The 14,738-nt window shown below is 34.5% G+C and overlaps 1 protein-coding gene across 3 annotated transcripts in view; it reads left to right on the top strand.

The window, feature by feature from the left end:
• Window positions 1–6,005: 6,005 nt before the first annotated feature.
• LOC107552185 (bicaudal D-related protein 1) overlaps window positions 6,006–14,738 on the top strand; it is a 39,947-nt gene continuing 31,214 nt past the window's right edge. For all 3 annotated transcript variants that reach the window (XM_016234028.1, XM_016234029.1, XM_016234030.1), the window contains exons 1-2: window positions 6,006–6,799; window positions 9,108–9,323. In XM_016234028.1, the coding sequence (XP_016089514.1) occupies window positions 6,401–6,799; window positions 9,108–9,323 (615 nt within the window). In that variant the 5' untranslated portion in view covers window positions 6,006–6,400. The remainder of the gene's footprint in view (window positions 6,800–9,107; window positions 9,324–14,738) is intronic.

The following is a 14,738-nucleotide window of genomic DNA, read 5'->3' as shown; positions in this document are numbered from 1 at the left end:
TTATCAGAGCTTAATCCTTGTGGGTCTGATCTGATTTTAACCTCTTATTTCAGTCTTCTGACTCATTTTGGCTATATGGTTATAGCCATACCAATTCATTTGAGTATGTATAATTCTGTATGTGTGTGTCTGTGAGTGTAAGTACAGAAAGTGTGTGTGTGAGCGGATGTATCAGTTTTACACTCTTGATGTTTTAGAGTGTAAACTCTTCCTTGCTGTTTACTTTTTTACTGCATTGTAGTTGAATTATTGATTTTGTTTTACATAGTTGCAGTGTTACAGTCACACCAGTTCATAGGTGTGTGTGTCCGCGCGTGTGTGAGTTGGTGTGTTGATTTTGCACTCTAGATGTTTTAGAGTTTCACCCCTTCATTGCTGTGCAATTTTATTCTGCATTGTGGGGGATTTGTAGATTTTACACACAAAAATTTTCTGTATTTTCGATTTTTTTCCCCCGATTTCCCATTCATTTCCTATGGTCGGTCATTTGTGACTGTAGACCATGAGTGTGACTATTTGTTTTATGACCACTTAGCTTTTTCGAATCATGCCCTCAATTTTTTTTGTGTTCACATACCAAGTGCCATGAAAGTCTCCAAGTTTCGTACCATTCTGGTGAAGCTATGATTTAAAAAAATTCCAAATGTAAAATTCTCCGGTCAGAAGTGACTGAAGACCCGTCATCAAGGTCTTCGGGAATGGTCCAGGAGGTGGGATTCGAACTCGGGGAACCAGAAGCGCAATTGTGCCACGGCGACGAACTAAAATTCGTCGGCGAACTAAAAGTTAGTAAAGCTGTCACGCGATCCTTACATAGGCCTACCTATCTTATGAAACTTTAAAAAAGTTACATCAGACAAATTTAGCCTCTTTTATGTTAAAGAAGTGAAGATTTGACATAATCAAAATGTGTTATGATTTCAATTAATTAAAAAAAAAGTTAATATACAGTAACTGCCATTAATGGGGAAAAACAAACTAGATTTGTGCCAAGCCTCGAAAGTTTACAATGACTGGCATCGCCTCTAGTTTTGACTACTTTTTGTATCTGGAATTATTATATCTCTCGGTAAGGATAAGGAAATTTAAATAAATTCTTTTAGATGAGCCTTATTGATTAATTTTGCCTGGGGCCCCCATTTGCCTCTAAATAATTTATGTGGTTGAGCAAGCTCCAAAAGCCTGATACATCGTTATGTCGTTACATCATTACATACAAATGACAATGAGCGAGTCATTGAATCATTTATTCAACCGATTCATTCAAAAACACTGCCTGCGTGCCAATGTGCAACTATCTATCCTAAATTCTATGTGATTTTAGTAATTTTCAATACTATTTAGGGCAGATAGGGTGGATATAGTATGCACATTGGGACGTAGTGACTGACTAGTTCAGAAACGAAAGGCTGGTCTTATGCGTGACTAATATCGCTCGAATGAACGATTCTTTCAAAAAAACTGATTCATTCAAACAAGTTAGTTTCTTTCTGAGCGAGTCATTTGCGTCATATATTAGGCCTATATAGCGTTGCAGTATTGTAAATAAATTCCCTGCTGAAAAAATATCTTAAACCAGATTAAGATGGTTTGCTGGTCTGAGCCGGTCTCCCAGCCTGACCCTGCAGGGCTGATGGCTGGTTTTGATGGGGTTTGGGCACTTTTTTCAGATGGTCAAGCTAAACCAGCTAAACACTAGCTTGACCTGGCTGGAAGACTGGCTTAAACCGGTTAATTCAAGTTTAGTTTTCAATTCAATTCATGTTTATTTGTATAGCGCTTTTCACGATACAAATCGTTACAAACCGCGATACAAAGCAACTTTACAGATTAAGACCAGCTGTACTCAGTTAAAACCAGCAGTGAAGCACATCCTTTAGTTAGTATGAAAGTTGTAACAGCATTAGGCTGAGCTTTATGAAATCATAAATAATCTGTATTTTGTTCTGCTTGACTAGGCACCTCAACAGCAGAATGACTTTGGGAAAATATATCCATTTAAGGAAGAGCGCAGCTCCCTCCAAGGGATTGGGAAGGAATCGCACAAGAATACTGAAGTTCTTATATAAGTAATAAATGTTGTGTATTTGAAGATATGCTTCTTTACCATATGCTTCTTTATCTGCAAAAATTATAGATTGTGTAACAGCACTGAAAGTCTTAGTATTTTCTCTTAGGCCTGTAGAAGAGAGCTGGGATAGTCACCAGTTCAGGACTATGACTCAGAGCATTATATAAACGTTATTGTATTCAGCAAAGAGCTTCCACAAATGCATCATAAATCAATCAGACTCGAATAATAATCATAAGAGCTCTTGTCCTCCAGAGTTTTCAAGAGCACAGAAAACAAGCGCTGAAATCAAATTAAATAACGTTAAACTGAAAATTTGATATGTAAATTGATTCACGTATTGCCGAACAGCATAAGCAAAGGATCTATTGAATATTTTAATTGTAAGGATGCAACTAAATGTCTAGTAATGTATAGATTTATAGCATGCATTCAGAGAAGATTGCTTTATCATGTAGGATGTTGCCTTGTATACTGGTGCAACTATTTAGGCAATAATTCATCTTTATGAATAAATGTATTACTCTTGCACTTTTTGGCTGTGAACTGAAGCACAAGAAAAATATTCATCAATTTGTAGAATTTATGAAGCGCACTTGTTTTCCATCAGATGGCAGTATTGTTCTTCGAGTCTGTGGTTCAGCATCATGCATACTTGTTGTGTTCTGCTTACTACACAGTACATACTGTATAATGCTTAGATTTCAGCGAGCAGCATTTATATATCATATATCAAGCATTTATATATCAATAAAAAAAACAGATATTTGGACTAGTAAAACAATTGTATGAAAATGTATTTATTTACTGATCAAGTTATTAATAAGTGTTGATATTTCCATTTGTATATATTAATAATTTTTATGAAGAAAGAATATATTTATTTATTTATGCACTCTCTATTTTTCTTCTTTATATATTTTATTTACTTATTAATTTTATTATTTTAATTATCTATTTACAGATCCAGTTATTTGTTTATGTTTATTTTCATATGTATTCAAAAAATGAGAGAGAGAGAGAGAGAGAGAGAGAGAGAGAGAGAATATATTTATTTCCTCCTTTATATGTTTACGTTTTCTAACGCCAAAATTCCTTTTTTCTAGTTTTTGGTTTATTCTTTCCTCTTTCAAATTAAGGATGTTTCTATTATTTCATATTATTGTAGTTTATCGTTTTGGTAACACTTTACTTGAAACCTTATAATGCGTTATAAAACTATTTTAATGCATTAATTATGCCTTGTTATGCATCTTATAATATACTGAATAACTGTGTAACATTAATAATCCAAAATAGTACTAATCTCTTTATGGTTACACCTTTAAAATTTATATTTTATTAAATAACATGACAAACAACCAATTTCAGATGTAACAAGGAATCTGCAAATATTAAAATGCACTGTAACTTTGGTAGCAATTATTTATTAAAAGATATAATGCATTATAACGTAATTAAATTAATGTTAAATTGAATATTGATCATGCATTTAATAAAAGCCTCAACTAAAATGTTACCATTATTTCTTTTGTCACTTGACTGGTTAGTTTCCGAGTGTTATCATGCATAAAAATGTGTATTTCTGTGAATATATGTACATTTGTATATCTTGTAATATCTGTACATTTGCATGATGATAACCATTTTGCAGTGCATTAACTAACTCTTAACAAAAGATGAGCAGATTGGTCATCTCATATGTGAGCAACTGTGCTTTAATCACAAGGATTACAAACGCAGCCTCAATCCCCTGAAGCTCCTCCAAACATGTTGTTTCTCCCATTCATCCGTCAGTAAATGACCCTACAGTGATCGGACGGTTTGTGCTCTGGAATGAGTGACCCACTTTCCTTTGTATGTCAATATTATGGTCCACAAGTAAAGTCTTTGTTTCTCAATAATCCCTAATTCTTCATGTCTCACTGAAACGCATTCATCACAGAGCAGCACTGAACCATTAGAAAACAAGTGCACTGACGCATGTCTCGCACCATGATTGAGCTCAACACTGTGAGATGAGATTAAATGACATCTGTTAGATCCGGACACTCAAGCAGAAGCAGATCAGATCACAGGGATGTGCCAAAGGGGGTGGAAGGCAATCCTGCATTCCCTACAGATGTTCTGCTTCTGCTGCTGTGGAATGTTTTCAGTAATCTGAATGTTTGTAATCTGGTGTTTGTATGTTCATGCTGTAATAATGAGGTCAAACCCTTTCAAAACAATGACTGAAGTCATGAATGTGTGCTGTCATGATAATTACATTCCTGTCATTTAGCATGCTTGTTTACAGTTGTCAAATAAAGTTTAAATCCATTTGAACTCAACTATATTTCTGCAATAATTAAACATACTTAAATATCTAAATAAACAAATAATACACAAAACAGAACAGCTTAATGTGTTTGGTAATTCATTGCTGTAGATGTAACATTCATTGATATTGTTTTAATGTATATTATCCTAAAATATCCATATTCCACTCTAAAAATTAAAAGGCAAACAAACAAACAAACAAATAAATACTATTATGAGACCATTAAATAAAAAAAAATATATACTATATATAAATATATATATATATATATATATTTTTTGCATGGTAACACTTTAATTAAGCATATTTCTCCCGGATCTGTTTTAATTTTGAGCTTGTTTATAGTCTCATTAATTTCAATAATAAATCTTATTAGATTTTCATTACTGTAATACAGTCATAATGTTTTTTAATTATAAAAATTAAATTAAAACAAATTAAATGCAGAACAACAAAAGGTACCTTTGCATAAATTGGTAAATTTAAATGATATAATTTACAATAATTAATAATTAAAAATGTCAATTTATAATGATATATTATAATGTATAATTATACAAATATATAATTTATGTATTCATGTAATTTCATGTAATAAGTTTTTTATTTGCTATATGAATTATTCATATTATTTTAGTTCATAATATTTTCTATACTATATATTTTATAATTATACATTATAATTAATTATTACAAAAGAAAATGTTTCGTTAATTATTGTAAAGTGTATATATACAGTAGATAGATAGATAGATAGATAGATAGATAGATAGATAGATAGATAGATAGATAGATAGATAGATAGATAGATAAACTTTAATCAATTTATAGATAGATAGATAGATAGATAAACTTTAATCAATTTACACAAAGGTACCAAATGTGTGTGTGTGTGTGTGTGTGTGTGTGTGTGTGTGTGTACCTGGTATTTATCACGTTATGGGGACCAAATGTCCCCACAAGGTTAGTAATACTAGTAAATTTTGACCTTGTGGGGACATTTTTGAGGTCCCCATGAGGAAACAAGCTTATAAATCATACAGAATTAGTTTTTTTGAGAAAGTAAAAATGCACAAAGTTTCCTGTAAGGGGTAGGTTTAGGGGTAGGGTTGGTGTAGGGCAATAGAATATACGGTCTGTACAGTATAAAAACCATTACGCCTATGGAATGTCCCCATAAAACATGGAAACACAACATGTGTGTGTGTGTGTGTGTGTGTGTGTGTGTGTGTGTGTGTGTGTGTGTGTGGTCTGTATGTATTTATATAAACTATAAATGTAAACTATAAAATCATAAACTATAGAAAATCACACAGTCCATATCCATATGATCCAATGAGATACAACTACAATTTAAAAGCTGAAAAATCTTGGTATGAAATCATACTGGGTTAACCAAATAATACAGATTATGAAAAGGCGAGTTTTGACCTTATCCACGAGAGGTCATTAACCTTCCAGAACACACTGTGTTCCCCAACACACCAGCAGCAACATTCATCTGTCTTTCACCCAGTTCTTCTATAGCATATGGCGTTATCACAATCCACCAATGAGCGGCTACGAGGAGCAGGTTGATTAGCTGACGTCACGGACGCAGAGAGAGCGCGCGGGGTTGGGAGGAGGCTCGCGCACGAGAGCAATCCGTGCATTTGTGTGTCTTATAGGCCGGGGATGTGAGCGCGAGGCGACAATAATGGGGAATAACCGGGACCCCGGTGCTCTGGAGTGGACACAACGACTGGACGGTGATCATCAAGGGGGTTAACGTGAAGATCAGCCATCCCGAGAGGGTTTTACACTGATTTGGAGAGGCTTGATGGATTATATTGAGCTCAATGTTCAATTGATTGCCACCGGAGACCAGATAAAGCGCATATAACTATACTGGATACGATTTATCCATTTCCATGGCGTTATCACCCACCCAGAGCCAAGCAGGTCACCTGGACCCTGGACTAAAGCGGGCTCACCTGGTCTAAAGCGCTCGAGCTGTCGTGATTGAGGCGATGTTCGCGTCTTGCCTCGATCTGCGCAGCGCGATTTCAGCACCACCGCAGCTGGACAGCGACCGCATGGACCGAGCGCTCGATCCCAGCCGTCAAAACTCGCCAGACTCCGCCGCAGAAAACCAGACCCTCACGCTGCTACACACCGCGCCAGGGGGGCTCGGCATGGCTCTGGAGGAGGAGCTGGCCATGCTCACCCGCGAGCGGGAGGAGGATCTGGAGGTAGCCGCCTCAGAGACACCTGTGAGCGGACAGGACTCTGACCTACTGTCGCTCTTCCGGCAGAAGGAGAAGGACTTGGTCCTCGCTGCTAAACTGGGCAAAGCTCTACTTGAACGAAACCAAGACCTCACAAAGCAATATGACAAAATGACCAAGGATTTAAACGACAAACTGGAGGTGAGAAGTTCTAAACTTCTGAACCTAATTCAATGTTCTGCCAACTGTTTGCATTTTACATTTACATTTACATTTAGTCATTTAGCAGACGCTTTTATCCAAAGCGACTTACAATTGGGGGATACATAAAGCGATTCTTCTTAAAGAGGCAAACAGACACAAGAAGTGCTTGTAATACCAAGTTTCTAGACATTGTTCAAATAAGTACAAGCTAGAAAGAGAAGGAATAAGTAAAGAGATAGAATTTTTTTTTAAGTCTTTTGGGACTTTCTAGAAATTCTGCCATTGGATTCTTCAAGTTGTGAAGAATTGGGCTTTTTAGTGTTATTCAATACTGGTTTCAACTCATATTTGTTAATAAAAGAAATTTCCGACACTGATATCAACATTCAGTGCATGACACAGGACTAGGTTAACAAACAAACAAATAGGCCTAAATATGTACATAAAATCTTATCCTGAGCTCACAGACAAGAAGTTACTACTGTAAACATGACTAAAAATCAACAACAACGATGTAAATAAAAATGCAAATTAAATTGAAGGCAGTACAATAAATGGTACAGTTTAATAAATTGGTTGTAATTCAAATTATATGTCATTTATAATAATACAATAGTTAATTTATAATAATTAATAATTATAAAAATCAATATGCAACTGAATCAAGTTTTTTAATAGCAGGCCTATTTAAACAAACCAAAAACACTACGCTTGTTAGTTTGATTTACAATTAGAGTATGTGTACTATATAAATATAGAAAATAGATATAGAAAAATAAAGCATGAATCAAAAGCAGAACAACAAATGGTACAGTTTTGGGTATATATATATATATATATAATTTCAAAACGTATTAATTTATAATAGAAATAGTTTATTTGTAATAATTGAATAAAACAAAAAAACAATCGGGATGCTTTACTTGTGTTCCTAAAATATCAATAATCAAGTTTTTATTTTTTACTCCAGGGCTGTGATGGATTTCACAGGCATGTGTTGTTTGCATGTGTATGCAGTCAATCTGCTTTTTAATTATTAATCAGGATGTATCATAATCACTTAAATGAGTGGAACACATTTAGTCACATACTATCAGCCTCTACTTTCTTCCTCACGCTGAACAACTGAAGAGTTCCCAACTCCAGCTGTTCTCAAAATTCTTTCTAATTGCACAAAAATATGCATAAATCCAAAGGCAAATGGTTTTTAAGACTTGTGTTATGTTATAAGCACTTTTATACAGTCATAAAAATAAAAAAGCATGTCAGTGATGGTGGATGCCATCATGAAAACATTAGAAGCAGAGCTAACGGCTGTTTGTCAAAACCCCAGCGTTTACAGTCAGTGATGTGGACTGCGTGAAGAAGATGTTGACTGAGTTGAATCTGGTTCAGATCTATATGGGCTCTGATGGTTATTTCAGCGATGCTGCAAGCAAAGCTAATGTGCTTTGGCTCTCTTCAGTCGTCTGAGGGCCAGACACGCGACAGATTCCTGGCGCTTCTCCATGCAACTGTCCCTCCTGCCCGGTTCGCATCTTTGACTTAAACCTCTTGACTTAATCCACGTCCTAATTCGCTATTTTTTCTTTACTCATATTTTCTGACTAATTTGAGGAAGCCTTCACCCTCTAACAAAAGCAAATAATCAGTACTGAAATGACTTCTAACAGTTAATTGCATTGCTAGCCTTCACAGTGGATTTCACAGCCTTTAATCAGTGTCGGATTTCATTTTCTGCAATTATAGCAAGAGCTCTCAGCGGTGCCTGGGACTCAACCTGACTGACCCTTTGTGACATGAGAACTTTATGTCTCAGACCATGAAATTCAGATGTCTGGCTATTATGGACTAACACTGGTCTGCATTACAGCTTATTCTGGCCCACTAAAGACCATACGCTCTCAGAAAAAAGTTACGAAAGCTGTCACTGGGGTGGTAGCTTTTCAAAAGGTACAAATCTGTACCATATATAGTACCTTAAAGGTACATATTAATACTTAAATGGAACATTGTAGTACCTAAATGGTGTAATTTAGTACTTTTGAAACCCCAGGAAAAGCTTTTGTACCTTTTTTCTGAGAGTGCGTGATCAAAATATAAGGGTTCACAAAACCATGAATATCTATTAAAAATGTAACTTTGGTAAATCCAGTGACTTCCTCAATATACAGTGGGTACGGAAAGTATTCAGACTCCCTTAAATTTTTCACTCTTTGTTGTATTTAAAGAGTGAAAAATTTAAGGGGGTCTGAATACTTTTCGTACCCACTGTATGTGAATGACCCTGTTTTTCCTCTTCCAGCTCCTGGAGCAGGAGAAGCATGAGCTGCGGCGGCGTCTGGAGAGCCGTGAGGGCGAGTGGGAAGGCCGGGTGGCCGAACTGGAGACAGATGTGCAACACCTGCAGGGGGAGCTAGAGAGACATCAGGTGCAGCTGCGAGAGGCCGACCGCGACAAGAGCCGAGCCATCAGTGAGCTGTCAGAACAAAACCATCGACTGCTGGAGCAGCTCAGCAGGGTGAGTGACACCTTCAGTCTGATACAGTTCACAGTGGGTCAGATGAGGCCAAAACAACGGCAGAATACACTCTGTAAACCTTAGACTTCATGATTACGGAATATTTTGGAGACTTAAGGAGGCTCGTCCAGTGGTGTTTTCTTTATTTTCTGCTGGAATTGTTTTTCTGTGACTTTGACAGAATGTAGCCTGTTTCTGTGGTGTCACAAAAAGGCAAGGCACATTTATTTATATAGCACATTTCATAAACGCTAGTCATGATGAAGAGAAAGAAAAATAGAAGACAAATAAAACTGACCATTTTAAGTCAGCAATAAGAAATTTAAAAAATGAGAAATATAAATAAATAAATAAATAAATATTTGATATAAATATATGCAATTCAATATAAAAATAGATTACAATCAATAAAAAAAGAAAAGGGAAAAAACAAAATAATAATAATAATAATAAAGCAAGGTCCTGGGTTTTGATTTCTATAGATAAAATTGTATAAAATGCATGTCCTGTATGCTCTGGATACCAAATGCTAAATGACACAATTTCTGTAGCTACACTTGTAGAGCATTGTGTTAAGCATTGTGTGAAAAGGCTAAATAAATTATATTAAAAAAAGAAATGTATATTTAATATACATTTATGCAATCTAATATTCAAATTATTTAAAATACATTTATGAAAGAAAAAGAACACCAATGATGGATGAACACTGATAAAACACATCCTGTACGCTTTAGATAAAACTTTCCACTAAATGTAAAATGCCATGAGGCTATTAGAGGAATGGCCCAGAGTAGTTACCTGGTGATGCTTATGGTTAATTCCTTATGGAGATCGAACCAGAAACCTTCTGGTTAGCAGCCTTGAGCCTTAACTACCTCACTGCACAACAAAGGCAGCCTGCATGGAAAACACTCATTGATAAAGCAGTGTGCTCAAGAAAAGCCAGAATGATTATTCCGGTCATTCCTAGAATTGAAATATTGATTATGGTGGACTGGAAATCCATACAGAGGCAGGCGGAAAACAACACACATGCTATGAATACATTTAATGCTACGGCACAGAGAGAGAGTCCCCTCACCTTCCTTACGCAAGCTCATCAAAATTACTCTACGCTCCGCTCCGTTTTTAATAATTCAACAGCTGTGCGGCTCAATATTATGCAATCTACCTGTCTGACAGTCCAGCAGGGAGACATTGAAGATGCACAGGACATTTTTTTAAACTGTGGCCAATGAATGAGGCTGATGAAGAAGTCAACTTTTCAAAGACACTTTTTTTTTGTATCTTTGTGTTTGAATATAATTGAAAATCTGTCAGTCTGTCAGCTGTTGCACTTGAATGTGTTTTGGCCAGCAGACACAATCTGTTCGATAATAGTTTTTTTAAAAATTCAACAATTTTGCAGTTTTGCCTGAGTCACTTTTGGCTGTGTATGGTAGTTTAATACAGATATTTTTATTTTTATTCTTTAACCCAAAAATATGCCACAGGTACTGATAGTGTTTCAGACAGGAGGGAAAAATGAGAATGCAAAAAATAAAGAAAATAATTAATTGCAATCATGCATAGAAAGGATAGCAAAATATATATGAAAAACTTTGTTAATGTTTGTAATTTGATTTGATTTTGATATATTCTCTGTAAATTTTAATTAAAATTTTAGTAATTTTGTTGTTTTGTCATTTGTCATCAAGTTGTTGTTTTATTAAGTTTTGTTTTTATTTTAGTAATTCAACAATAAAATAAGTCTAATTTTTTATATTTTATTTTAAGTTAATGTTTTTTTTTTAAATAATGAAAATGCTCCTTATGGTTTTAGTTATAGTTTAAGTTAACTATAATAGTTGCTTGCCAAATCTTTTGCTGTTGACATCAAAATCCATTTTATTTTGATGCAAATCAGGTGGTAATATGGCTAATATTAATGCAACATCTGACTCAGTGTTGTTTGGCTGGTTAGCATCATCAGTTATGCCATAACTAGACCATTTCTTCAGGTAAAATGCATCTTTCTTCATTGATGGATATTTCAATGGCAAATACACTGCAACAACTTAACTGTTATAGGCCTGGTTAAAGATAAAAATAATTCAAATGAAGAAAAAAATGTTTGCATCATAATGTATGCATAACATCATATAAATATATAGGTCTGGATTTCAATAACACTGGTTGAACACTGCTGGTTGAAATCACTTCGAAACATGATGAAATTCAAAATGATGAATCACTGATGTTGAATGAAGACCATAATTTCTGAGCAATGAAGGGAAATTGGCGTTTATTGATTTAGCAGGAAATTGAGATTTGTAAGTTAAATGCCACATTGAGTTTAGGTTGCGCTTCTGTGTGCGACTCTTGTTCACAGGCGTATCTAAATTCTCATTGAGTCTCATTGATTTTGCCCTGGGATGGCTGTGGTGTTGTGGCACTGATGCAGCTGAGGTCAGACAACAATCTCTTCCTGTATCTAAACAGCCGTGTCGCCCTGACAAACCGCTTTGAACTTCAGTCTTAATGACTTTAACGTTCAGATTTACTGCAGCTGTCCATAACATGCTTTAACACTGTCAATCCTGGTCAGTTTCATTCACACACACACACACACACATGTCCCATCATTAGCACATGTGATGCTATTAATATACACACACAAATGGAAGAAGAATCAATGGTGATAAACTAATCAAGACTGGCAGCACAAGGGCTTCCAGCTGAGGGCAAAAACACCACACACAAAAACAAATCAAAACAAAATAATGGACAGAAAATAAATCATGAAACCCTTTTATCCACTGGGAACTAAAATGTGACCCTGGACCACAAAACCAGTCATAAGGGTCAATTTTTCGAAATTGAGATTTATACATCATCTGAAAGCTGAATAAATAAATGTGTTAGGATAGGACAATATTTGGCCGAGATGCAACTACCGGTATTTGAAAATCTGGAATCTGAGGGTGCAAAAAAATCGAAATATTGAGAAAATCACCTTTAAAGTTGTCCAAATGAAGTTCTTAGCAATGCATATTACTAATAAATAATTAAGTTTTAATATATTTACAGTAGGAAATGTACAAAATATCTTTATGGAACATGATCTTTACTTAATATCCTAATGATTTTTGGCATAAAAGAAAAATCAATAATTTTGACCCATACAATGTATTTTTGGCTATTGCTACAAATATACCACAGCGACTTAAGACTGGATTTGTGGTCCAGGGTCACAAATGAATAAAAAAAACAAAAAACAAATAGTGCTTTTGACAGATCAACACTGAACAAAATTATAAACGCAACACTTTGTTCAACTTGTTTTTGCCCCAATTTTTCATGAGCTGAACTCAAAGATCTAAGACTTTTTCTATGTACACAAAAGGCCTATTTCTCTCAAATATTGTTCACAAATCTGTCTAAATCTGTGTTAGTGAGCACTTCTCCTTTGCCGAGATAATCCAGCCACTTCACAGGTGTGGCATATGAAGATGCTGATTAGACAGCATGATTATTGTGCAGGTGTGCCTTAGGCTGGCCACAATAAAAGGCTTTTTTTATAGTTATAGTTTTTATAGTTTTAGTAACCAATAATAACTCTGCCAATTTCAAAATACACATATTTTTAAATGGCTGTCAATTAAGCCTTTTAAAAATCTAAATGGTGTATATGACATATATCATCTAACTACTAGAACAAACTAGTCAAATCTTGACCACATGGTCATATAATCCAGCAAAATATAAGCAAACGACTTGCAGTAAGAGTCATGGTTTGGCTGGTAAATTTTGGTAGTGTTTTTTTAAAAAATGTAATTAAGATAGTCGGCTGCTGACGGTGATGTTCTCTAAAGCAAGAAAGAGGCTCTGAATATGAGATAACTAGATGGCCTTGACAAATCTTCTAATGGATCTAAAGCTGCAAACTCAGATGACCTTCCTTCTAAGGGACAAGCAACAGGAAGTGACATAAGGCAGAGAGACACATGGATGAACTCAGGTGGGATTAGGCTTTAATCCAGATCCTCTTTACCAACAACATTACGTCCAGTCGACTGAAACAGAGCAAGAGAGGACAGCAAGAATTGTGTGATGACTTGCATATACAACAAAAACAACCTGAAGAAAAGAAAATCACAAATGAGTTCTCATTAGTATCTCAGCTGTATCTTCAAGACAGCATTGAGATTAATTAGGAGAAAATAGAATCTCCTGCTTCTCAGACGTTTCGTCTGAGAAAACCCCTGAAGAAGAGTTTTAGAAGAGAAACTGAAAGAATTTTTCTCAATATGACTTTATAGTTCTGTATTTTTAATATATGCAACAATTGCATTTTTATTTCTCTCAGTGGTCTTTTAGGAGAAATATCTGAAACAAAGTTGACATATAAATAATGTCAGTGACTATGGCAAGCCGTTTTATCTATAAAACATACTAATATCTATTTTTCATGATATTAGTATTTATTTTAGCTACTAGTATCTATTCAATTAAGTACTTAGTACTTATTAATTAGCTACTAGTGATTATTCTTTAGCTACTAGTACCTTTTTAAACATACTAGTACTTAGTATTAGATACTATTACTCATTTCTTAGATACTAGTACAGATCAAATAAATACTAGTTCTGAATATTATATGCTAGTACTCATTCATTGGTTACTGGCACTTATTTCAATAGCGACTACTAACTATTCCATTTATTACTAGTAATACATTTGGTTTTGACAAGTATGTCTTCCAATAGTGACTAGTACATTTTGTATATAACTAGTAGTTACACATTAGGTACTATTACCTATTATTAGATCTTTGCATCTTTACATTATATACTAGTACACATATACTGTATTAGACAGTAGTACTTATTCCAAATGTTACTAGTAATTTTTTTAACTAGTAATATTTTTAATTGAACTCTACAGTGGTGATTCTGACTACTCACAACATAAGACAAGTTTAAAAAAAAGCAGCTGTGTATAATAAGATAGTATAGTATAATAAGATTTGTTACTAGTAATAATTACAAAAGATACTAGTGTCAAATAAGTACTAGTGCATAATGAATACTAGTATCTATTAAATAGGTACAGGTATCTAATGAAAGGTAACAGTATTTAATAAATATATATACTATTATCTAATAAATACTTACTAGTAATATTTAAAAAGATACTAGTCACTTTTGGAATACATACTACTTAGTATGTATATTATACTACTGTCTTTAAAAAGTTACTAGTATCTAAAGAATAAGTACTAGTAACTAGTAGAAGCACTAGTGCTTAATGAAATAGATACTAGTAGCTAAAAATAAGTATTTGTAGCATTAACTAGATACTAGTACGTTTTAAGGATTAAATGTTAAAACAGCTTGCCATACAGAGACAACATAACTACATAATGAAGTA

This window comes from Sinocyclocheilus grahami, unplaced genomic scaffold (genome assembly GCF_001515645.1).
Source record: "Sinocyclocheilus grahami isolate Dianchi unplaced genomic scaffold, SAMN03320097.WGS_v1.1 scaffold442.1, whole genome shotgun sequence".
In the NCBI taxonomy this organism is placed as follows: domain Eukaryota; kingdom Metazoa; phylum Chordata; class Actinopteri; order Cypriniformes; family Cyprinidae; genus Sinocyclocheilus; species Sinocyclocheilus grahami.
This window is presented reverse-complemented; position numbering and strand designations above follow the sequence as displayed.